We start from the raw sequence: 24,799 nt of genomic DNA on the forward strand, positions 1-24,799 counted from the left end.
GTTAAAGACATTAGAATATTTGTTTAAAGCAATTTTTCATAGACATGTTAAAATATTGATCTTAACCAAAGTAATTGAAATTGTCTAGACAATATTCATTCCTAAAACATTATATATATTTATGTCGAGTTTTGTATGTTTATATCTTAGTATTGCAGAGAAAATGGACTCCGATGACGATTATTTGTACGAAGCAACGGATTCCGGAAATGAGTCTCCCGAGGGAGAGGATTCAGAAGACCAGGTAGGAAAAACGCACATCCTACTTTTCAGGAAACTTTAAGATCAACAAATACGATTTATATCGCTGGGTGTAATGAAATGTAAAAAACGAAATGATTTAAAAAAAAATAATAGTTGTAAATCCGCGATTTATTCTTCATAAATCCGCAAAAATGTAAATCTATCAAAGTATTCTGAACATGGCTGAAGGAGGTTTCCAGGTAATACAACTCAGGAATGTGTTTCCCTAGCATCAAAGGTTATCAAAATCAACTTTTATCAACTTTTAAAATGATACTTAGGATGATGACCTGGGAATGGATTTGGGGTTGGGAGAAGAAGCCACACATTCTAATGAGATAATTGAAGAGGAATACCATTTTGAGGTAAATATAGATTTATTTGTAAATGAAAAATTTAAGGTAAAATATCCATCAAGGTCCATAGCCAATTTTTACTTTGTAAATTCTGTATGAAAAAGCAATTTGAACTAAATTTAAAGATAATTGATTAAACTTTTTTTTTAGGTTTTAACTACGGAACAAATAGTAAGTCACATGGTGGACTGTATCAGGGAGGTGAATACAGTCATACAAATTCCTACCACAACAGTTAGGTTAGGAATTCTTTAATTGTATACGCCATATTAAAACTCATGAGAGCTATCTACATATTTGAAAAAATAAAAGCCTCAAATATTTAAGGCACAATAAAGAACCTTAGTGTACTGTATAACATTTCACTATGAGTTTTGTTTTTAGAAAAGGAATTTTAGGATATCTTGTCATATTTCTTTACCGAACTCGTTACTGTTCTGATGTCAAAACTTTTTTGTTTCTGTTTCTTCTTCATTGCGAAGGATTAAATTAATCCTTTTATTATACCAGTTTTGGGAACCTATGACAAGGATAACTAAATGTCAAGTAATGTAGTACATTGATCTGAAATTAAAAGTTGTCAGAGTGGATAGCGAGATCAAGATTGTAGATTGGAGAACTGAACAATGCAGAGACAGACGGACAGTAGACAATTTGTTAATATTTAGAATATTGCTGAACCACTTCAAATGGGACAAGGAGAAGCTCATGGAGAAGTATTATTCGGAAAATCAGGACGCCTTGTTCGAGGAAGCTCATGTAGTTTCACCATACAGGTTTTTAGTCTTCTTTTTATGAGGTTTTGTATTTTTATTTTCTAGCAAGTTACCTCAAAACTCAAAAAGAAAATACTCTAAAGAAAGAGGTTTTATAAAATAGATTTTCATATTTAAAGGGTCAGTAAGCGTAATTTCAAGTGAGCCTCCGTCTAAAGATGGCAATGTTCTATTTTCAACGGTAGCCTTGAAACCTTAATCTGGTCAACAATGTGGATTGGGGAAGATACCTATGTTTTCCTAGCTCGAAAAGTGTTTGATTTTTACAATTTCTCCATTGCCATTTATCAGAAATTACTTATGCAAAGAAACTGCAAATGAATATAAACATTTTAAAGAAACTAAAACATTGATACTTAATTCATGCTTGATCAGACAATGCTTTAAAGGGAAACTAAAACATTGATACCTAATTCATGCTTGATCAGACAATGCTTTTAAGGAAACCGTTGTAAATCGGGTATTCCCGTCTTTGCATGGAGGCTCACTTGAAATTACGCTTAAACCCTGTAAACACATTTTTTCACGTTTTTTTTCTAAGGGACGGAGGGGGAGGGGAGCCGAGTTGAATCTGATTCCACAAATATTCAATGAGTTATTTTTATTTTAGAAAAGTTCCTGTATCAAAGGTGAAGAGAATACCAACAACTAGTTCCGCCTTGGATTGTGAAATATGTTGTCTTTCAACTCCAAAATCGGTGAGTGTATTGAATAATTATGGTATATTTTATAGTTTTTGGGCTATAGAGCTTTTAAACTTCCTGTCTTTTCACAATCACATGGAAAGGATGAGAACAATGGTCCCCTCACCTAGTTTTGTTATGGTTCTTTACAGATTCCAATTCATTGTGTTCAATAATACATGTAACAATGTATCATAAATATAAAACTTTTTAATTCTCTTATTCTAATCATTTCTTCTGCTTTCGTTTTTTTTTTTTTTTTCAAATTTCAATTCTATCAGTGAATATTTTAAAATCTATTCCACATGTTTATTGTTGATATTAGATGATGACCGGGCTAGAGTGTGGCCATCTCTACTGTAAGAACTGTTGGACCGAGTATCTAACAACTAAAATTATGGATGAAGGAGCTAGTCAGATGATTGAGTGTCCTGGCAGGTAATATTTTAGTTTTAGAAAGAGGCTTGTAAGGGAGGCAATACGGAGCAAAAAAAATGAATAAAAGCCAAAGTACTAGAAAATAGAAGTCGTATCATTGTAGGTTTAGATAACCAAAGAAGTACGAAAAATAATGGATTCAAATAAAAAAATTCGAGGTTTAACGTACGAAAACACAAAAAAAATAATAAATCTAAACAAGAGAAGAACAAATTCAAATTAAAAGCAGTTGAATATCTTTATCCACATCAGGTTTTTTTGCGGGTAGGTACATAATTAATGAGCTTTTCCCTGTAGTTATTTTGCCCCCCCCCCCCAAAAAAAAAAAAAATATAGTAACAAAAGTTAAAATTTTCTTACATCGTGTAAATGAATGAATATACGTAGGCGAGACGATTTTTTAAGGAAAATATGAAAACATTCATGAAAAAAAAGTAGGAAGTATATGTTTACATTAAATTATATTTTATTTGTTATCATAAAAAAATAGAATACCAGAATTTTAAGGCTTGATTAATTAATTAATTTCCTTGTTTAGTTGTAAGATCATAGTAGACGATCAGACCGTGATGAACTTGACTCAGGATAGAGTTAAACTCAAGTATCAACATCTTATTACAAACAGCTTCGTCCAGTGTAACAGATTACTCAGGTATACTACACACTACACACCTCGATATTACAGGGTGAGCAGAACATTTCAAAGGTCCGTTGGCGCAAATACAAGTAAAGAGTTGTATACCCAATTCACAATAATAAAGATGTAACCGTTTTTTTGCGTAAAATAAAATTCGTCGATGCAGCCCTTTGTCAGAAAAAGGTTTAACAGTTTTCCACTCTTTAAATGGAGGGTCCTGTGTCAATTCTTATTATTACTAGCCTTTGAGTGCGCTTCGCGCCCGTCTTCTAAATTAATTGTGAAAATGTTCTCTTTGTGTACATCGTAAAACAAAACAAAAAAGATTCGCGGATTTTCACAAAAAATTTCGTGGATTTTCAAAATTTTCAAGAATTTAATGAAGATCGAATTTTGATGGAGACAAATATTTGAAATTTTGATCATTCATATACCTTCCCTGTGGTCACGTGATGTCCCACAAAAATTTGGGCCCGATCGGTTCAGCCGTTTTGACGTTTATTGGGTACAAACAGACAGACAAACAAACAAACAAATAGACAGACAAGCCAAATTTATACATAGATGACGCTGCCGTTCAGAACCAGAACTTGGTTGATTGTCACTTAACAATGATTGTAAACTTGTATAATTCGCTAATATTATCAAAATATATGTTTAGATGGTGTCCTTCTCCAGACTGTAACAATGCTGTTAAGGTAAACCTGCCTTATAATATATCAAACTACTTTAGTTAAGTAAGTTGCCCTTTTTGTCTAAAGTTAATATGAAGACAAGTTTCTTCAATGATTTTATACTTGCAAGTCAATTTTAGTCATTCAAATATTATAAATATTTACTATTTAGCTTTTAACTGCATTTTTTATTTTTTTTACCTCCCTCGCTTCTTTGTTAGATATTTTTCTTTCTCCACAAATCATTTATTTCTCGAATTCAGTGATAGAAACCTGTTAGGGAATATATATGTAAGGAGAAAGATAGGAACTAAGGGGGAAATGTTTTTTATTTTTATTATTATTTATTTTATTTTTATCTAAGCAAGAAGATTCAGTTGAAAAGAAACATATTTTACCTTGTTATTCCATCTTAAAAATTCCTATGTACAGGGGTAGTTAGCCTGAGGTTTGCTGATTGTTAAATAATTTAGAACAAACATGATCTTTAAAATATTTTTTCGAGGTTTAAGCTGAGATTTTATATGAATACTTGTCCAGGTTCAGCATGTAGAAGCTAAACTAGTGAAATGTAGATGTGGACACAGCTTCTGCTTTAACTGTGCAGGTATATTCATTGATTCATTGATTCATAGATTCATCCTTTCATAGATTCATAGATTCATAGATTTATAGATTCATAGATTCATTGATTCATTGCATGATTCATTCCTTCATTCATTTTAATTCTTAATTCATTGAGTCATTGATTCATTGATTCCCTGATTCCCTGATTCATTGATTCATTGATTCATTGATTCATTGATTCATTGATTCATTGGTTCATTGGTTCATTGATTCATTGATTCATTGATTCATTGATTCATTGATTCATTGATTCATTGATTCATTGGTTCATTGGTTCATTGGTTCATTGGTTCATTGGTTCATTGGTTCATTGGTTCATTGGTTCATTGGTTCATTGATTCATTGATTCATTATTCATTGATTCAATAATAAATGACGTTAAAGATAATATTCTCAGATGATAATCCTTGCAATTTCCTTCAGCTTGTTTATCTCTAGTTCTATTTACACAAATCATAATGTCATGTAACTCACATTGAATATTTTGAACCTTTTGTTGTTCTTTATCTAAACAAACATCAAACCGTCAGTATACACTGTACATTTATACACATTAGTTTTGATAAATCGTTTATAATATATACTTCAAATCGAAGTCTATAATCAGATAAGTCACTTCATTGAATTTAAAAGAATATTAAAGTGTCATTAAGTTAAATTATAAAGTTAATTATGTTAATTACATTTAACATTCAATTATAAACTTTGATAACTGTCATCCCATTATTATAGAAACTTCCATGACGATATGCATTGTACAAATTGCAATGTGTACATTTTTTTTGTTTTTGTACAGTGAAGAGTAAATTAATGATTTGAACAATGTTCAGAGAACTGGCATGACCCTGTCCGGTGTCCATTGATAAAGAAATGGATAAAGAAGTGTGATGATGATAGTGAAACCTCAAACTGGATTTCAGTAAACACTAAAGAGTGTCCCAAATGTGGAGCAACTATTGAGAAGGATGGGGGTTGCAACCATATGATCTGTAAAAACCAGAGTTGTAAAACAGAATTCTGCTGGGTCTGTTTAGGCCTTTGGGAACCCCATGGATCATCTTGGTATAACTGTAACAGGTAAACTAGGCTCTATACAAAGTATATTTTAGAAGATATGTTAATCTCAAATTTAAACTGAATATTCTTTGCAGTAAACTTCTGAAAAAAGTAAACCATTTTTTTATTGAAACGGAATTTATTGAATAAAAGTAAAATCCAACTACAATACTGTTCTAAGTAAGTATATATTACAAAGTGGTCGGAATCTGTCATTAGTAAATGGCACATTGTCGGTTGCCCGTCGAAATGAGAAATACCTTTTAAATGTCCAAATGAATTATTTGAATCATTACAAATCATAAGACGTACCAGGCTTCATTTTTAATTCAGTATTATTACCATTATTATAGTTCAGTCATTTAATCTGATGTATGGAAGTTGGACATCCCTATATATCAGATTTTATTTAATTATTTATCATAAACCTTTTGTAGATACGACGAGGATGAGGCAAAGAATAATCGAGACAGTCAGGAGAAGAGTAGAGCAGCCCTTCAGAGATATCTATTCTACTGTAACAGGTATATAGAGTAGAACCATCTGAAGTTCTTGAAGTTTGAATCTAATCTCTATAAATATCTAGATATATGAACCATGTCCTTGAAGTTTGAATCTGATCTCTATAATAATCTAGATATATAACCCATCTGCAGTCCTTGTAGTTTAAATCTAATCTCGATAAATATCTAGATATATGAACAATGTCCTTGAAGTTTTAATCCAATCTTTATAAATATCTAGATATATTAACCATCTGCAGTACTTGAAGTTTGAATCTAATCTCTATGAATATCTAGATATATGAACCATGTCCTTGAAGTTTGAATCTAATCTCTATAAATATCTAGATATATGAACCATCTACAGTCCTTGAAGTTTGAATCTAATCTCTATGAATATCTAGATATAGGAACCATTTCCTTGAAGTTTGAATCTAATTTCTATGAATATCTAGATATATGAACCATGTCCTTGAAGTTTAAATCTAATCTCTATGAATATCTAGATATATGAACCATCTACAGTCCTTGTAGTTTGAATCTAATCTCTATGAATATCTAGATATATGAACCATCTACAGTCCTTGAAGTTTGAATCTAAGCTGTACGCTATGGTGAAAGACAAGATGGAGGAGATGCAACAGCACAACATGTCTTGGATAGAGGTAAGCCAAACTAAACTATATTTTAATAAAAGTTCCCAATAAAAAAGTGTAAAAATTGCAGAAATGTTCCTCCTGAGCTCCTGAAGTTAATCATGGTTTGTTTATTCTAGGTTCAGTTTTTGAAGAAGAGTCTGGATATACTGTGCGAGTGCAGGAGAACCCTGATGTTTACCTACGTATTCGCGTACTACCTCAGGAAGAACAATCAGTCTGCCATATTTGAGGTAGGGTCAAACCGTCAAATCATGGCAAGCTTGTGCTTGTGTAATTTTAATTAAATACTAGACTGTTCATTCCTTCTGTTTTTCTCTTTGTTTTTCACTAAACGTTACAATAAATATTTCCCAGTTCACTGAATGGAATTATCATTTTTTTGTGTGAGGATTTTGGGGATTTTAGCCTTTGCTTTGACTTACTTCTTAGAATACAATGATTTTGTGTATATTGTACTTATGATTATTCAGGCGAACCAGAAGGATTTAGAAAGTGCTACAGAACAGTTATCTGAATACCTTGAGAGAGATATTTCAGCTGAAAATCTTGCAGATATCAAACAGAAGGTTCAGGACAAATACAGGTATTCTATTCACCATTACTAATCTATTTACAATTCTTTCTCCTTTTGAGATAACGTCAACGATGTTTTTATACAATTGGAAGTAAAAAAAAATTCTTACTATACTGAGTAGTGAGTATGTATAACTGTTCCATCTACTGGCTGGTTGTCTTTTAATAATAATGATAATAATCTGCAATCTACATAAACTGAAAACTTCGATATACGCCAAATCTCGAAACGGGTGTGTGATAGATATTAGATTTACTATATAGATAAATTAATGTAATGTTAATAAAATAATTCTGAACCACAAATGCAATATAATTACCTTTTATGAGGGATTGTATTTCCGTGGGACGTAGTTTATTGTACTCAGCTCTCTCATAGTGTTCTAAATCTTATTCGTTGCATTTTTCAAAAAGAAGAAAAGTCAGATGCAAGGTTTTGGCGAGTTTTTCCAAACTCTTCTGTTAATACTTTTTTATTAAAGCATGTTATTTAATCTCTATTTTTGTTGAGCTTTTTCTATTTGGTTTCTTGTTCGGATGTAGTTAATTATTGCAAACCCAATGCTCTGCGTTGCTCAACTTTTTTTTTTAGATACTGTGACAGTCGGAGAAAAGTATTGTTAGCTCATGTTCATGAAGGGTATGAGAAGGATTGGTGGGATTATACAGAGCTAACCTGCTAGATACAGGTCATTGTCCGACTTACAGAAAACATTGAAACAACATTTAATTGACTTGAAATATTATAAACCTATGTGAAATGTTTAGATAGTGTGCTCCTTGCTCTATGAACCTGCTACTCCTTTCTTCCACTTTATTTTCCTCCTTTTCTTGTTGGGTTCCAAATCTTCCCCTGGATCTACTTCCTTCCTTCACAACTCAACCCTGAGACTTCAGTATACACTGTATTCTGTACAGTGTACAGTGTCTACATTTAAGATTCAAGATTGTAGTGCTTTCTTATAGACTCTAGTCGTTAGAGTTCTATTGGATAAAATCAACCTATATTCATACATGCTTATTTAAACATGCATATTTTCTTTTACATTTTCTAGTTTATTCTTGTTTCAAGATTTTCAGTAAAATTCTTGATAAAGTGCAGATATTTGAAATTAAAATCTTTGTTGAAACCAACCACACATCTTTTAGTTTGAACTTGGGATTTTAAGAAAGAAAGAGGTTAGCTTGTTTACTTCTCTTTATTGTAATGATGTGGAGGCGGGGGGGGTGGGGGTTGGGTCTTAAAATAGCGTAAAATATTAATAGTAATATACTGGGGAAAGAAAATACACTTTTGGGTAAAATAAATAAATTTTTGGGTTTAAAGTATGAAAAAGGAGGAAAAAACTTGTTTTTTCATATGGGATGGGGGATAACTGTAAAATATACACCCCTGTAATGAGTATTAAAGCTGGATTGTAATCAAGAAAGAAAATTTTTCCTTCTAATGGAACACAGAACACTTGCGAAATCAATGTCGTCTTTGCTCTTAACTTTTGATGAACCAAATTATTATTTTAAATATTAAGTATCCGTGCCATTGATACAGTAGCCGGAGTAGTACTATTGTAAGCTAGAGACCCTGAATGTGTCCATTTTATTTCAGAAACACGGAATGCAAATCTTGCTTTAAAAGTAACCTTTTATATTGGTTAGCAAAATATTTTATTACTAGAAATTCAAGGCGCTTCGCGCCCTTCTTTCTAGCCTTAGAGGGCGCTTCGCGCCCATCTCCTAAATTAATTGTGAACATGTTCTCTTTGTGTACATCGTAAAACAAAACAAAAATAATTCGCGGATTTTCACAAAAAATTTCGCGGATTTTCAAAATTTTAAAAAATTTAATGACGATCGAATTTTGATGGAGACAAATATTTGAAATTTTGATGATTCATAAACCTTCCCTGGAGTCCCTAGATGTCCCACAAAAAATTTGGGCCCGATCGGTTCAGCCGTTTTGACGTTTATTGGATACAAACAAACAAACAAACAAACAGACAGACAGACAAGCCAAATTTATATATAGATGCCGATAAGGAAATCACTCCTCATTAATAACTTTTCTTTTAAATGTTAACGCTGAAAGGGTTCAGTATTAAGTAATATCTATATCAGAATATTCCTCATCTCATTTGCTCAAATTCTAACAGGGAAAGATGTATGTATGAAGTAGTTGAAGGGAAGGAGGTTAACTTTAAGCTCAAATCTAACACTACTTTGGTTGGGTACTGAAGTGCTTAACCAATGTTCCATGCTTAAATTTATGATTCGGTTTCAATCACTTCAAATTTCACGAATTCTTTCTTCATCTTTATCTATACTCTTGTCAAGGATTTTTAAGTTTAAAGTTCTTAAGTCAACGTAATTCATCAGAACCATTTTTTCAATTCTAGGAATGAGAAGATTTTTGAGACAGAAGATTGTTCCATTTATCCCAAAAAATGTGTTCATTAAAACACTATACACAGATCATCTAGCACCCAACTAAACGGGATTAGATATCTCTTTCTTTTAGTACAATGCCAGCAGAAAGTTTAGGCGTGCGCAGGGTGTGTGTACTGAACTGTATTTAGTAGGTTGTTAAAAACAACCCAACCCATTCCCATCAGATTCATACTGATAAATCATATAAACTTGTCATTTTATCTGTCAAAATTTGAAAAAGAAATATTCGTATTTGCACTGAAGGATTCTTCTTCAAGGTATACAAGACATTGTCCTTAAAATCAGCTGCACCACATAACTATTTTTAACTTAAACTTGTCAAACTGTAAATTTAACCAGTGTGATTATATTTATAATAAAAACTGAATTTGCTTAGTGTCCTTAAGTATTAGTGTTTTCCAGCAAAGAACCGTATTTTTTGTTTAAGTCTAGCATAGTTTTTCAATATTTGAATTTCCATGTACGGACTCGCTTAAAATATTTAAAATGTTAAAATTTCTTTCTTAGTAGATATAAAATGAAATTGGTGCTAGTTTGTATAATTCCTGCTGTTTAAACGTGAATGTGATATTCTTTATGTTTTTACAGTTTAATCTTCGATCATCAACAATGGAAGAAATGAGCTGAAGATATTTATCACGAACCAAAGATCAAACTGATTACTTCATATGGTTGCGAGAAAATTACGGGAAGAAGCTGATATTAGGAAAGTAGGGGAAAAGACTAAATATTAAGACTTGTTTATGTTACGCTGCATTTTCTCTTTAATACAATTCTAGTTGAGACTGTTTAATAAACTATTTTTAATTTGGTTGCATATTTTCAGTTATTACAGAAAAAAAGTAATTTTCTTGACTGAATGAATACTAAAAATAATGGGCGTTTTATTTTCGTTTTTTTTCGCAACGTTTTAACTTGACGAACCATAGATATGATACGCATCATTATAATATCAAAAGGCGATGAAAGGAAATTGAGTGAATCGTTTGGCGCAACTTATTTATTCTTATGTTTCTGTACATTTCAAACTTATCTTAAGCCGGTATAACTAATAAGAAACGTTTATCCCGCCGCAGCTTTGGAATTGTGAAGAAATATAAGTTTTCCTGGGAAACGTCGAATAAAAATTAAGAGTACCAACTACCAATAGATCATCAGATTTACCAGTTCGAAGCATTGAAGAATATAAAGGCAAATTAAAAGTTTTGTGTCTGAGCAACAAACATGCTTTCTGTTTTTTTTTATAGGAAACATATTGTTAAGTAAATATCGTTTAAAAGTTGAGAAGTACATCAAGATTAGTATTTATTTTCCATTTGAATGCTGAATGCATTTATGTGTGGAAGCCATTTGATTTTCAACCTATTCTCTTTTTATAAGAAAGAATGGAAGTTTCAAACGAGAAACTAGAGGGCTCACAGGAATTATCAAGGTAGCTCTTTATTAATTGTTTTGTACGGGAGTATACTACATGTTAGCCATTTTTCTTTATAAACAAACGGTAATTTAACCCAACACGAAAATATAGCTTCCCGATTGAATATTTACTTATACAGTATACTTTAGTAAACTATTTCAAGCCAACCTGGTGTGTATCTGTAGAAATGAAACAGTTTTGAAAATAAAATCTGGAGGGAGGGGAAAATTATCCTTTAAAGAATATAAAATACTAGTATATAATAATAACTGATGTAACAAATCAAAACGCTTAATTGTTTATCAACAATAGGTTAAGTATTTATTTACTTGGTTTATGTGGGGATGGAGTCGATGTAAGCATAAATACAGTTAATCATTCCTGAATATATTTAGTATTTTTACAGTTTCGAAGTGAACTGGTGTTACTGGATTGATGATAACTTTAGTTGGGGTAACTGTTTTTTGCAAGGTTTAAGTAGAAATATACAGGGTCAGATTGAATTTGACTGGTACTCTCACAACTAAATTCCACCATAGTCACACTATGGTTACGCTTTACCAGAGCAGTGTAGATAGATAATTACGACCTGTAGCTGTTGGCCAAGTGTTGTTCGGATCACTACAGTAACGGGCTGAAAGCATTAAATTTAGCTTGGGCAAGATATTTCTTTGCTACCTAGATATATTCTGTTTCTATTCTAGGGTTGGAATGGACATGACTGCTAGAATTAACATAGTACCTGGATATCGGTCTGACCGCACACTTGATGAACTTGATGCAAAAATCAACATTAATAGGAACTAATGCGTTTTTTTTTATATACTTTGTATATTAAGGGTAGGAGAGTCAAAATTTCATTTCCGAGATTTTGAAATTTACAATAGTGCCCCAGAATGAAAATTAACCTTTGAAAAGGGAATATAATTATTTAAAGATTATACGTTATTGTTTGACTGATATATTAAGATTATCATAGGAGGGGGGGGGGGGAAGGGGCACCTTTTGTATTAATTATTAACGTATGGTAACCAGGTACTTGAAAGAACAGTGGATTGAGTTCCAAGTTCAAAAGGAGAGAGGAAAACTGTGTGATTTAACCCTAGAACTGTGTGACGGTCATCTTCAGGCGCACTCAGCTCTTCTCAGCCTAGCTTCTCCGTTCATTAGGTGAATACAATACAGGACTCAGTCAGGGGATATTTTAAGTAGACAATTGAATTTAATTGTATAAAAATCCATGATTTTCTTAAAACTTCAATTCTGTCAACTGGTTAAATGCTCAAAAATAATATTTAAAGATAATGAATCTGTGAGTATGACGGAAAACAAAATCATGATTATCAAATCTTATCACATTATCTATATTAGGCACATATATTAAAACATTATCTTAAATACTTGGTTTAATTACATACATAAACAAATAATAATGTGCGCAGGAGGACTTGAAAGCGCTGAACTGTGCTCATCTTGCCCTCCGCCTTAATTCAGCTACATCTATTTATAATTGAAAACTTTCAAAATATGCTAATGGGTTTCAAAATATGCTAATAGGTTTCAAAATATGCTAATAGGTTTCAAAATATGCTAATAGGTTTCAAAATATGCTTATAGGTTTCAAAATATGCTAATGGGTTTCAAAATATGCTAATGGGTTTCAAAATATGCTAATAGGTTTAAAACGTATCTTATTGAAAAGCTGATTCTAGGTTTAAAGTTAAAAAGTAATTTTATTATGAATTAAGGGATCAATTCCCCCTGTATTGATCTTTTGATCAATCTATTGATCTGTTGATTAAGGGATCAGTTCCCCCTGTATTGATCTTTTGATCAATCTATTCATCTGTTGATTAAGGGATCAATTCCCCCTGTATTGATCTTTTGATCAATCTATTGATCTGTTGATTAAGGGATCAGTTCCCCCTGTATTGATCTGTTGATCAATCTATTGATCTGTTGATTAAGTCTCTAATTACAAATATAAAAATCATAGATTTTCCTTGACGATTGAAGACTTTGCAAAATCGTTTATCAGTAATTTTGAAAATGGAAGCATCTTTTTTCTAAAATGTGAATGCTTCTTTACAAAATGTATTTTTCTGTAACTGAAGTCAACTACTGGGCGCGATGTGTCAGTGCAAAGAAGAGCTAAAAAACAGGTAATAAAAAAAATATTCTACATAAAAATTATTCTAAAATAATCATGTTAATTTTAAATTTAGAAAAAATTAAAGTAGATTACATAATGTGCAAGGCTTCTTAGGTTCAAAATGATAATGGTAGTTTATTTTTCTCAAATCTATATTCATGATCTATAATCATTTAACTCTAACAAAATCCTCACTGAGATGACTGGCGATAACATATTCAAGAATATTTCTGTAATATTTCTAGAAATCTTCTGCTCCCTGATATCTCATGTAGAGAAATGAACAGTGTTCTTAACCTACTGTACTCTGGAAGGTACGATGAATTCCATAAACAGGAAATTGTTAATAGGGTTAACTCCTTATTTCTTAAAATTTTCTCTCGATACAATCCCTCTCTTATCATTGAAAAAAGTCAAGTGTGGGACTTAAATGTTAAAATATAAATTAAAATTATCAAAAACTTGTATTTATTGCGTGTGTAATTTCAAAAGAAATTTGGCTGCCAGAAAAATAGTAATAAAATTTAAATACATTCCTGGAAAATGGACATTTTAACTGCTATCTCAAGTATAACATAACAATTCAGCCGGAAATATCATTCAAAATTGAATCTATTCAAATTTTAAATTCTTAAAGTTTGAATTCTGAAGAATGAATGCTTTGAAAGTGCATGCGTGCATTTTTATCAGGATCCGAAATATTTCCTGTGTTTATTTTGAACCACATAATTATTAAATTGATTTCAAGGTGTCCAATAGAAATATGTCTAGAGCTGCCAACTCTTGCGGATATCCATATCAATGATTGATCTCGATCTTTTGTTAAATCTGCAGATTAATTTAATCTTTATACGATATCCCGCATGGTAATCATAACCAGTCAGGGGTTGAAGGAAGCTTTCATCAGGAGAGGAATAAATACAATGAAGATTTGAAAAGATAGTTTTTTATGCATCCTCGAATTGAAATTGCCCACAGTGGATATCGAGATCTACGAATCTCATAAACTTATAATATAATACGTATAATCCTCATTTAAAATCTTTGTAAAGCAATTTAACGCTTTTTATCATTACTCTAGGTGTGTTGTAGTCGATGTATCTCTGAACAGATTGAAATTTGTCTTGAACATCCTTGGGATGAAGAAAGTCTTAAATAGTTTATCTCTCCAAATCTGCACGAGCTCAAATGTTTATGTCAGCAACAATAACGGGAACATAAACTCCAACCAATTACTTGAGACGAGCTCTAACAAGGTGCTGGAGAAGAACTCCGAGAAAATTCACAAATCTGAGAAAATTCTCATTTCTCACTCATCTGAACCAGAGGCATATACTCCTAACCTAACATCTCCTACTCACCTAACAGAAAATTCTCAACTTCAATCAAAATCTACTCCGCAACCAGTAGTATCTACCCCTCATCCTACTCCTGCATTATCAGAATCTAATCCTAAAATATCAACCCCATGTAAAGATATTTCCAGAATTCCTGATGTCCATGAGTCAACTCCTAATATGTCGACTTTACACAGACCAAAGGCGAGGAAACTTAACACTTTATTTTCTTTTCCTTCTGATCCATTCCCTTCTCTTCATTTACGGGAAGGGGACATGAACAGTAACTTTGTTACTGAACCTATAGGATCAAAGTCTACAGATATGTGTGACCGCACTAGTCCCTCATTAACAGTCAGCAGTGGAGATAACAAACCATTGACACCAGACATATGCAAGATAAAGAATCCTAATTCTGTGACACAAACAACATGTGATGACGAATTCCAAAGACCACTGAGTGTTGTTCCTGAAATCCCTGAGCTTCTGCCCCGTCCCAGGTCAGCCTTTGTGCCGGTCAGTCAAAATAACAAGGTTTTAACTCCAGGAATACCAGCGATTAAGAAGCCTCTTCATGGGATACTCCTCAGGGAAGAGTTCCCAAGATCAAATAGTGTTGCTCCTCAAGAGTTTGCTCAGTTTCCTCCTCGTCCAAACTCAGCTTTCATGCCAAATAATCAGTTTTATGGGTATCCTGGATATAATATATCATCTGTGTTCTCTGGGTTCCATCCTGGATATCAATTTAATCCATACCATTCCTATCAACCCTACCCAGGGTTTCATATTCCGGGAATATTTCCAACTCCGATGCCAAGGCATAACATTTCTCAGGTAAAATATTGACGAATAGGTTTTACTTTTTTTGTGTTTTTTCTTTTTAATGGATATTTTGTTACTACAATGTGCAAGTCTCAACTTAAAAAAAACAAGTTAGATAGTTGTCTGTCCTATTTATTATTGAGAATGAATGTTTTTTATTGAATATTTCCTTTAATAGAAATTTTTCCAACTTATAGACGGAAGAGGGACTGAGATCAAGTTCAACCTTTACTCCTCAAGCATTCCGAGGCAGTACATCTGTGCCTCCATACCTAGGGGAAGAATACCATCGAGACAGATGGAGGGATAGAGGAGAGTCTAGTATAGAGGTAGAGCCAAGTTTAATTTCTCTTGTATGGCAGTTCAGCGCTCTCTTATTTTCTTTATTTTGGTTTCTTGAAACTCAATACTTTCTCAGAACTTATCAGTTTGAACCAATTAATTAAAAACCCAGTTAAATGAGATTACATTCATAAATGTCTCTATCTCGGTTGGCTTGTTTTTGTGTCAGAAGTATGACTAAAGAAATTGAAAGTTACAACAGTTTTTCTCAATTAATCCAGATTAACTCCTAGAATTCAAAGATTTTACCATAGGGTCAAGATGAAATTATTGAACCTGGAACCGAGGCTGAAAATATGATACCTGAGAACAGAAGTGGGATGAATGGGCCTGGTATCGGAAATAAAGTTCCAAAAACCAGATCTAAATCCCATATTGAATTAGGGTCAGGATTAATTGAGGAGAAGAATGATTATAAAGTGCACAAGAAGTATGGGAGAATTATAACAAAAGGTACTGCAGCTCATATTTTCAATTATCTTACTCTGGTTCAGGACGATCCTTTCACATTAGATTTGAATCAGATTTTCAGACCTCATTATTTACCTCTCATTTTTGATGCAATTCTACTAATATAATATACAGACATATAGCAAATATCTAATTTGGTAAAATAATCCCAAAGTTTTTTCTTTTGATATCAAAAAGAATTGAATTTTTTACTTTTTTTGATGGCCTGTCAATTATATCCTTGAAGGGTCGTGCTGGTAGGATAGGACTAGTACTACACGATAAATGTTTTCACTGAAATAAAGTGAAATCCAATTGTTTTCATAATTTTTATAATCATTACTTTAATTGCTCAGGATGTGTTTGTATCTTCTGTGGTAGTGGATCCGAGTCCAAGTATCAACTGAAGCTTCATTACTTTTACAAACACTTTTACCGACGAATTAGCGAAATGTTTCCGAAATCTACACGACACTGCGCACCCTGCAATCAGGGTTGTCATCTTAACTTTCCTTTAATTACATATGGCCATAATAAAACTCATTTTGTGTGACACAGTTTAAATATGCAGTTGAAGAATTTAAGAAAAATTCCTTAACACTTTTTAAATTATCAAGTTTAAGATGAACCCATTGAACTAGAGATTTCAATCCAACACGGTGTTCCTTAAACATTATGGGATGAAACATAACGCTGTTGAGATCATGCTGGAAGATTGCAGTCAAGGAAATCAGTCAGAGAAGGGAGTTAAGCAAAACTTAGGTCATAGATAGATATATAATATATTTATCACTAAAATTTTTTTTACATAGATGAAGTTTTACAAACATTTTTATGACGGGATTTGCATTGGCCGTCTTTAATGACAAACCTTGATGTTTTTGTATTATAAATGACATATTTTTTAATCATATAATTGGAGGTGTTTCATGATCATCAATGAATTGTTATGCCCTATAGAATTATCCTATTGCCTATCAAAATTCATAAATTTCCAATATAATAAAAAGATTACCACTATCGTCTGTCAATGATCATAGAAGTTCAAAATTACCTTTTTTACTTAGAATTTATAAACAACAATTACGTTTCGTTTTAAATGCTTCTTGGTGCAGGTAAACCTGGACGAGCTAATCTGGACCAGGAAGGGTCAGGAGATCAGATTAGAACTGATAAGGGTGGAGCTGAGGATCAAGACCAGATGAGGTCTGAGGATCAAGACCTGAGCGATCCCATGGATCATAAAAGATTTAAGGATCAAGACCCGGGAGATCCCATGAACCATAGGAGATCTGAGGATCAGAACCAGTGTAGGGCTGAAAGCCACGACCAGGTTAGCTCCGAGGATCAAAGAAGAGACGAACAATACAGGCTTAGTGAAAACAAAGCTTTGAGGAATTTTTCTCTTGGGAAAAATGAGAAAATGGAATCAGAACTTGAAGGTAATACTCTCAGCATCCTTAATTAATTTTGTCTACGAATTAATGTAATATTTTTCTCGATTAATGATGTAATGGGGTTCGGTTCTTGTTCTTGTTCTCATTCGTGTAACATTTTTTACAAAAATGTTTCAAATTGTTGATGATACCTCCAATATTGCATGTTTTTTACCTGGTTATCATTAATTAATTATCTTAAGATTTACTCTTCTCATCGATCTTCATCATTGCCCAGTTAAAATTAGTTTTTTATCTTGTTTTTACCAATTTTGTTTTTATGCTGTATTTTGGATATTTGTAGCTTTAGCAAATCCTTAATTTGTAGTTTGGAGCAATGAATCAGTAGAAGCAGAGCAAGATATGAACTGTTCTCAGAGCTCAACTAAGGACACCAAAGATGAGAGTCTTGGGTTAAAAAAGCCGATTTACTGCTGCATGATGGATTTTGCTCTTCCTGCATTTCTTCATCATTGTGTCAGACATCATTTCAGGAGGAAAATACAAGCAGATCTTGCGCAATCCTTCCTAGGTAATAATACAATTTAGGATCCAGCTCAATCCTTCCTAGGTAATAATACAATTTAGGATATAGCTCAATCCTCCCTAGGTAATAATACAGTATAGGATCCATCTCAATCCTTCCTAGGTAATAATACAGTTTAGGATCTAGCCCAATCCTTCCTAGGTAACAATACAAAATATAATTAAAGAATGTGTCAGGTACAGAAAGCAGTATGAGATTGTTAAATCTATTCAACGAACAGATTCAGTACAGGAGAGACCAAGATTAAAGGCGGGGGTTTATGTACATATTTTTTTATTATCATTATATACTTTTCTGATTTGCACAACAGGGATGTATGTTGTATATTGTGTAACATATATTTTAAGAAATGAATTATGAATATTAGGAGGGCGGATGAAAAACTGGACAATGGACATCTTTTGTTAATATTTCACCCCTGGATATACTTTTTTATTTAAAGAAATCATTTATTTTCCCCAATTCAGTAAATAAAATGTTGCTCCTCTAACCAAACATTGCAAATAAAATTATTGGAAAATTTTATTTAGATATGTCCTGAGCTTAGGTTTGTGATTGACTAGTTTTAACCTGATATGATTAAACCTTTCCAAGTTAAGCATAATATTCTGACAATCGGAAACTCAACAACCTCCTTAGACACTTATCTCACTTTTTTGCCTTGGCTTTATAGTTCTGTAAATTCGGGAATCCTTGGCTGGATAATAGAAGACATGACACCAACAATAAGAAATATCTTTGAAACCCCTTTTGAGAAAATTAATTTTTTAGAAATAATAGATTTTCTGAAAAAGGGCTCCACAGATATTTATAATAAAAATGTCAGGCCAAAAATCCGGAAATTAATCACAGTGCTTCCTAATTTTCCCATTTGATAACTTTTCCCTACACTCGCCAGAGAGTAAAATTTCTGAAACATGAAACCCCATGGTTTAAGAAGCTGAATCTGAAACGAGGAAAAGGATCTGAAACCAGGAAACTAAAATGTCCTCTTTGTCCCAAGGAATATGGCACTAAGGCGCTAATCTATAGACATCTAGTTGATTCACATTTCTACGCACAGGTACTTTTAGATCCACGGCCAATGGTCACAGGTATACACTATACACAGCTCAGGTATAAAGGATTTACTTTTATTTGTAATGGTCATATAGTGTTAAAAATCCAGGGTTGGTGAATTCGACTGAGGGATAATTTATGGAGTTGAAATTGTATCCCAGATTATATTGGTTATATGTCTACGCAAGCACCACTTAAAAAAACTAATGGAACAGTTTCCAGAGAATCATTATTGATCATTGAAAATGAAATACTGAGAAGTGAGAATTCACTGGTTTAAATATTTAAATCGTCGATTTTGGTGAGTTAAAAATTTGAGCTGTAGCTTAAAGTTATGGTTTAAATTTAAGTCACAAGCGGCAATTAAGCTGAAAATTAATATTTAAGCTGTAACTTTTCGTTCTTAAGTTTTGGACTTAGGACTGGTAACATTCATAATAATGCAGTCACACTGACAGGCATATTGGGATATGGGAGGTTATCTAAGAAAAGTAATTTTTATAATTGATCTGAGTTAAATAATAGAAATAATAATAATGTATTTTTTTATTCTGTTCATAAAAGATCAAAAGATAGAAAAAATTTGGTTATGATGATGATGTTGACAATACTATGGAGGTAATTGTAATTGATTATGTTAATCACTTCCTTTTATTAATATCCATCAGCCAATCCATCTCACTTTACACATTTGAATATTTTTTTTATTTGTTATTTTCTAAATTCACAGATTATTTTTTTATATTAACCTATTACATAAAAATGTATTTATGGGATAAAAGATCTTAATTTTGTAAAACTGTTCCAAGAGTTCTGACATGTTTTGAGAAGATTATTTTTAAAGGGACTGTAAGCGTAATTTCAAGTGACTTTCCATATTAATAGGGGCATGTCCGATTTACAATAATACCCTTTAAAACCTTCGTTTGCCTTCGTTTGATCACGGATTTAGTAGATATTCTTACTTATATAGCGGAAATTTAAGTGCCGAGAAACCGCCCGACTGAACACTAGCATGGAGTGTGTACTGTATACTGTATAGCCCCTACAAATACAAAACGTATGTACGTACACCCTTACCTTGAGTCTCCCGACACTCAATTTTCAGATATACAAATGAGGATATCTACCTCATCATTGTCCGGAAAAGGGTTTAAAGGGTACCGTTGTGAATCGTACATGCCTCTCTATAAATGTAAGGTCACATGAAATTACGCTTACAGTCCCTTTAATCTTGTTTATTATCAGAATTGTTGTTTTGTTTATAGTTAAAAAAGATCCTAGAGAAAGACTACTTGGAGGAGAACTTCTGTGACTGCAAAGTAACATTCCCAACCCTCAGAGTTTTTATCCGACATTTCGGTATTTCTCATGGATATGTTAATCAACTCTGCTCACCACAGGTTATAATTAACACTATTTATTCTAATTTATTCAGATTGTAAGATTCATTATGTAATCTGTACTATAGAGGATTCCTTTTCAATTCACTCAGACTATCTCTTAATGATTCTGGATACTATTTTATCCATTGTATGTTTATTTTCATTTCATGAAACAATAAGTGGGCTCGAGTTACTTTGGTGCCGAAACATTTAGTAGGGGTTTCTTTAATTTTAAAACTAAAGATTCCATTCATTGAGAATAGGAAACTTTGGGTATTCTGTATCTTAAGTTCCAAGTGATAAGAAACCATCAAAGGATTTGAGTCTTTGCCACAAACTCAGAGTTTCTAACCCTTTTATCTTTGCAACCCTATGTCGTAGACCTTATATATTTTAAACTATGAATTCTGTTAGATATAATAGACTAAGCTTGAAATATCTAAGGGATACAACATAAGGTTGCAAAGATATAGGGATAAGAAAATTTGAGTTTGTAAAAAATGTTCAATTCCTTTTACTGAATTTTTTTCAGGGGAAATAAGTTTCTGATTTATCATTACTAAAAGTAAAAAACTATAATGTTCATACATGGTCTGATTCTAGATTCTCGTCAAAATTGAACTCCTTGAACTTGTGATATTAACCGTATCTTGGTTTTCAAGGTTCTCCGGAATCTGAGAAAGGATATTAAAGCTCCGGTACAGGAGAAGTGGACTCTGCTCAAGGATTTTGGATCCAAACCGTCCTCAAGGAACATAACCAGGAAATTGAACAAATTATTTTGAGTATTCAGTGAAAACTTGTTATACATTTTTTGAACCGGTGGAAATGGGTGATTGTAATGCACAATGAAGCTTTTTATCATCCCTCTTCTCTGATTAATAGATTGCTAGCATCATGCAAATTTTAATTTACTATTTCACAGTGGACGCCCACCTTAGCTTTATGTAAAGTTGTTGATTTTTTGTTTCTACATTTGGAGTTAATATAATGATCTTGAAAATTAAGGACGGATTTCCAAAATTTTAAATATTGATTTTGCCATAAAATACCACAAAAAGTATTAAACAGATTTTTTTTATCTCATCTTGGTTGAAATATTTACAGAGAGTCCTTGAGCAGGAAATCTCGAGTAAGGTTCCCAACAGCAACTGCTACATCTAGTTCACCATCTCAAATCTTTATACCAACTGCATCTAGTACGCCAGTACGCTCAGGTTCCTTAGGTAGGTGCCATCATTAACATTTAAACAAAGTTTATTTTAGTATACAACATCTGTAAAGGGTTTGTAGACATAGTTTCAAGTTTCTGGTCAAGAATATATTCTCGTTTTTTTATCTTGAAAAGTGTGGAATTTCCATAAATATCTCTGCTGCAAAATCCACATTTAAATTTTACAGAAATGATTACAATGCATGTAGAAAAAAATAGGATATCTAACAAAAATAAAATGGATACCATTTTATATCGGACATGATTGGAGAATTACTCGAAATTACGTCAGTAGTCCCTTTTATTGTAGGCGCCGAGCAGTCTTCTACTCCTCTGCTCTCTCCTCCAATCCAACCTGCTGGTAGCTCGAGCAGTACTGGACGTGAAACCATTAGGTCTCTTTCACCATTTCAAATCTTTATACCAACTGCATCTAGTACACTAGTACGCTCAGGTTCCTTAGGTAGGTGCCCATCATTAACATTTAAACAAAGTTTATTTTAGTATACAACATCTGTAAAGGGTTTGTAGACATAGTTTCAAGTTTCTGGTCAAGAATACATTCTCGTTTTTTTATCTTGAAAAGTGTGGAATTTCCATTAATATCTCTGCTGCAAAATCCACATTTAAATTTTACAGAAATGATTACAATGCATGTAGAAAAAAATAGGATATCTAACAAAAATAAAATGGATACCATTTTATATCGGACATGATTGGCGAATTACTCGAAATTACGTCAATAGTCCCTTTTATTGTAGGCTCCGAGCAGTCTTCTACTCCTCTGCTCTCTCCTCCAATCCAACCTGCTGGTAGCTCGAGCAGTACTGGACGTGAAACCATTAGGTCTCTCACACGAACTAAGGTTAGCAGTGATGTTTTGATGTAGACAAATCTGATCTGGAATAGGTTTTTTTCAGTCTACTGCACCATGGTTCAATAGGGTTTATACAAAAAATAATAAAAATTAACTGTGACAAAATGTCTGAAAGGGAGTGTTCGCGAAAAATGAAAGGGGGTATAGGCTTAATGCGACTAAAAATCGCTTTTGATTGCTACTAATTTTACTTCTATCTGTTGAGTCTAAGGAGAAAATTGTTAAAGACGTCTCATAACGAATAACTTAGTGCCCGTACAAATTCAGAAAATTGCAACATACGACTTAGACCGTAAAAAAATCAATTTAATTTCAAACAAATCGTTCAGATATTACAACCTATAGTCATCGATTATCTTTCGCCACATTTGTATATAGTTTATATTTTGTAATATTTTATTTTTTTTTAGAAAACGTTTTAACGGATTTCGAAAAATGTGAGTGGTGCGCAGCATTCTTAGATAGTTGCGCAAGCGACAATTGAGAAATAATCAAATTCAAAACAAATTAATTAAAACATATATAAAATATAAACTATACATACAAATGTGGCGAAAGATAATCGATGACTACAGGTTGTAATATCTGAATGATTTGCATGAAATTAAATTGATTTTTTTACGGTCTAAGTAGTATGTTGCAATTTTCTGAATTTGTATGGGCGCTAAGTTATTCGGTATGAGACGTCTTTAACAATTTTCTCCTTATAGACGCAACAGATATAAGTAAGATTATTAGCGATCAAAAGCGCTTTTTTTATCGCATTCAGCCTATACCCCCTTTCATTTTTCGCGAACACTCCCTTTAAAGGAAAGCAACCGATAACAGGTGGGTGAAAAATCAGTTCAAAAATCGCAGTCGGCCATTATCCAATAAACTATTTAAACACCTCAGAATACCGATAGGACCACAGGCCCGTGGAAAACCGTCATGAAGTTTTGACTGAGTTGGTTTATTAAATGCAAGGGAACTCAAGCCTATTTCTTAAAGGATGAGGGTTGGCTGCGATTATCATTATGATTATTATTATTACTGGTACAAATCCAGAACATTTCATTCAGTCATGTTTTTTCAAGAAAATTTAAGAAGTTTAAAAAACTTTCTTCTTCTGACTGAAACACTGGTGAAATATTACTAACGACTTTCGCTCTTATTTAAAAATTGTACAACGTAAAAATGTCTCATTAGTATCAAATACTACTATACTACAAATCACTACAATACTGCACTTTCAGTTCACCATGTCTAGCAAGTCATTCCCTTTAAATGCTGGAAAGTCAGTGACCATAATAGAGTGGCGCACATATAAGAATAATAAAAAGCAGAGGTGCAGTGTGTACTGTATTCCCCCCCCCCCTCGCCCATCCCCGTTAACATTTTGTTCACTAAAGTAAATAAATTTATTGTTCTATCAGAGAAGTGTTGGTCGTGGAAACAAGCAGACAAGAGCAACCCTTTTTTATTGCCAGATCTGTAATATTAACAAAGCTGGATTTAAAACCTTTCTCAGGTATCAACATTTTTTTTATTTTCTTAGTTTTATAAACTTTTTTAGTAAAGTATCACAGGCTCAAACTAGAAATTAAAATTATCACACACTGAGGATACTAAAATGATTCAATGAAAGCTATAATAAAAGGAAATACAAAACAAAAAATAAGTTGATTCTTCAAGAAAAATATGGCAATGGCTACTGCCAAGCTGCTTTATTATTTGTTCTTAATATTAATAATTTGCCTGAAATTGTCACCTCTACTTTTTTAGCCCATGTTAAAATATTTGATCACAATGATACATTGTTTAGTCATCTATCGAACAGCCACTATCGGCGTGAACTCCGGCGGGAGTTCAATATACCTGGTGTGAACCCGCCGGTCATCTTCAACTGCCCTACCTGTAGCGTGTCCCTCAAATCTACAAACTACTATTCTCATATTGGTAGCAAACACCAGGAATATACTTGTATTCATATACAATATTATCTACCTTTTTGTCCTTTATTTTGTTCACCCTTTTCCAATCCAAAATTAATTATAAGGATTAGATAAGATTGTTGCAGATGCCTAATATCGTGTTTTTTCTTGTTCTTGTT

General features: G+C 32.6%; 2 protein-coding genes across 4 annotated transcripts; both read left to right on the forward strand.

The window, feature by feature from the left end:
- Positions 1–133: 133 nt before the first annotated feature.
- On the forward strand, positions 134–10,041 carry LOC111709361 (E3 ubiquitin-protein ligase arih1). Of its 3 annotated transcripts, none has more exons than XM_023483006.1 (17): positions 134–244; positions 525–608; positions 750–838; positions 1,268–1,375; positions 1,986–2,073; positions 2,384–2,496; positions 3,035–3,148; positions 3,795–3,831; positions 4,348–4,414; positions 5,265–5,511; positions 5,928–6,014; positions 6,556–6,658; positions 6,769–6,882; positions 7,123–7,235; positions 7,818–7,914; positions 7,994–8,404; positions 9,619–10,041. In XM_023483006.1, the coding sequence occupies exons 1-15, from the start codon at positions 164–166 to the stop codon at positions 7,906–7,908; spliced, it is 1,536 nt and encodes a 511-aa protein (XP_023338774.1). In that variant the 5' UTR covers positions 134–163; the 3' UTR covers positions 7,909–7,914; positions 7,994–8,404; positions 9,619–10,041. The 3 variants fall into 3 exon arrangements, with proteins under 3 accessions (XP_023338774.1, XP_023338776.1, XP_023338775.1); XM_023483007.1 differs by lacking the exon at positions 134–244 and adding an exon at positions 354–443; XM_023483008.1 differs by lacking the exons at positions 6,556–6,658; positions 6,769–6,882; positions 7,123–7,235; ... (1 more) ...; positions 7,994–8,404; positions 9,619–10,041 and adding an exon at positions 6,342–6,471.
- A 97-nt stretch (positions 10,042–10,138) lies between these two features.
- LOC111709360 (uncharacterized) lies at positions 10,139–18,190 on the forward strand. Its single transcript, XM_023483005.1, has 13 exons — positions 10,139–10,376; positions 11,055–11,102; positions 11,792–11,887; positions 12,123–12,257; positions 13,202–13,249; positions 13,485–13,553; positions 14,321–15,410; positions 15,596–15,727; positions 15,995–16,193; positions 16,547–16,683; positions 16,832–16,952; positions 17,306–17,632; positions 17,955–18,190. The coding sequence occupies exons 1-13, from the start codon at positions 10,339–10,341 to the stop codon at positions 18,173–18,175; spliced, it is 2,661 nt and encodes an 886-aa protein (XP_023338773.1). The 5' UTR covers positions 10,139–10,338; the 3' UTR covers positions 18,176–18,190.
- The last annotated feature ends 6,609 nt before the right edge of the window (positions 18,191–24,799 follow it).

Source organism: Eurytemora carolleeae, unplaced genomic scaffold (genome assembly GCF_000591075.1).
Source record: "Eurytemora carolleeae unplaced genomic scaffold, Eaff_2.0 scaffold957, whole genome shotgun sequence".
NCBI lineage: Eukaryota > Metazoa > Arthropoda > Copepoda > Calanoida > Temoridae > Eurytemora > Eurytemora carolleeae.

Excerpts from the sequence above, each read along its gene's own strand:
- LOC111709361 (XM_023483006.1), top strand. The coding sequence starts at position 164 with ATGGACTCCGATGACGATTATTTGTACGAAGCAACGGATTCCGGAAAT. Across the intron at positions 609-749 it reads AAGAGGAATACCATTTTGAG|GTTTTAACTACGGAACAAAT; the intron begins GTAAATATAGAT and ends CTTTTTTTTTAG. Across the intron at positions 3,832-4,347 it reads ACTGTAACAATGCTGTTAAG|GTTCAGCATGTAGAAGCTAA; the intron begins GTAAACCTGCCT and ends ATACTTGTCCAG.
- LOC111709360 (XM_023483005.1), top strand. The coding sequence starts at position 10,339 with ATGGTTGCGAGAAAATTACGGGAAGAAGCTGATATTAG. Across the intron at positions 12,258-13,201 it reads CTAGCTTCTCCGTTCATTAG|TCAACTACTGGGCGCGATGT; the intron begins GTGAATACAATA and ends CTGTAACTGAAG. Across the intron at positions 15,411-15,595 it reads CAAGGCATAACATTTCTCAG|ACGGAAGAGGGACTGAGATC; the intron begins GTAAAATATTGA and ends TCCAACTTATAG.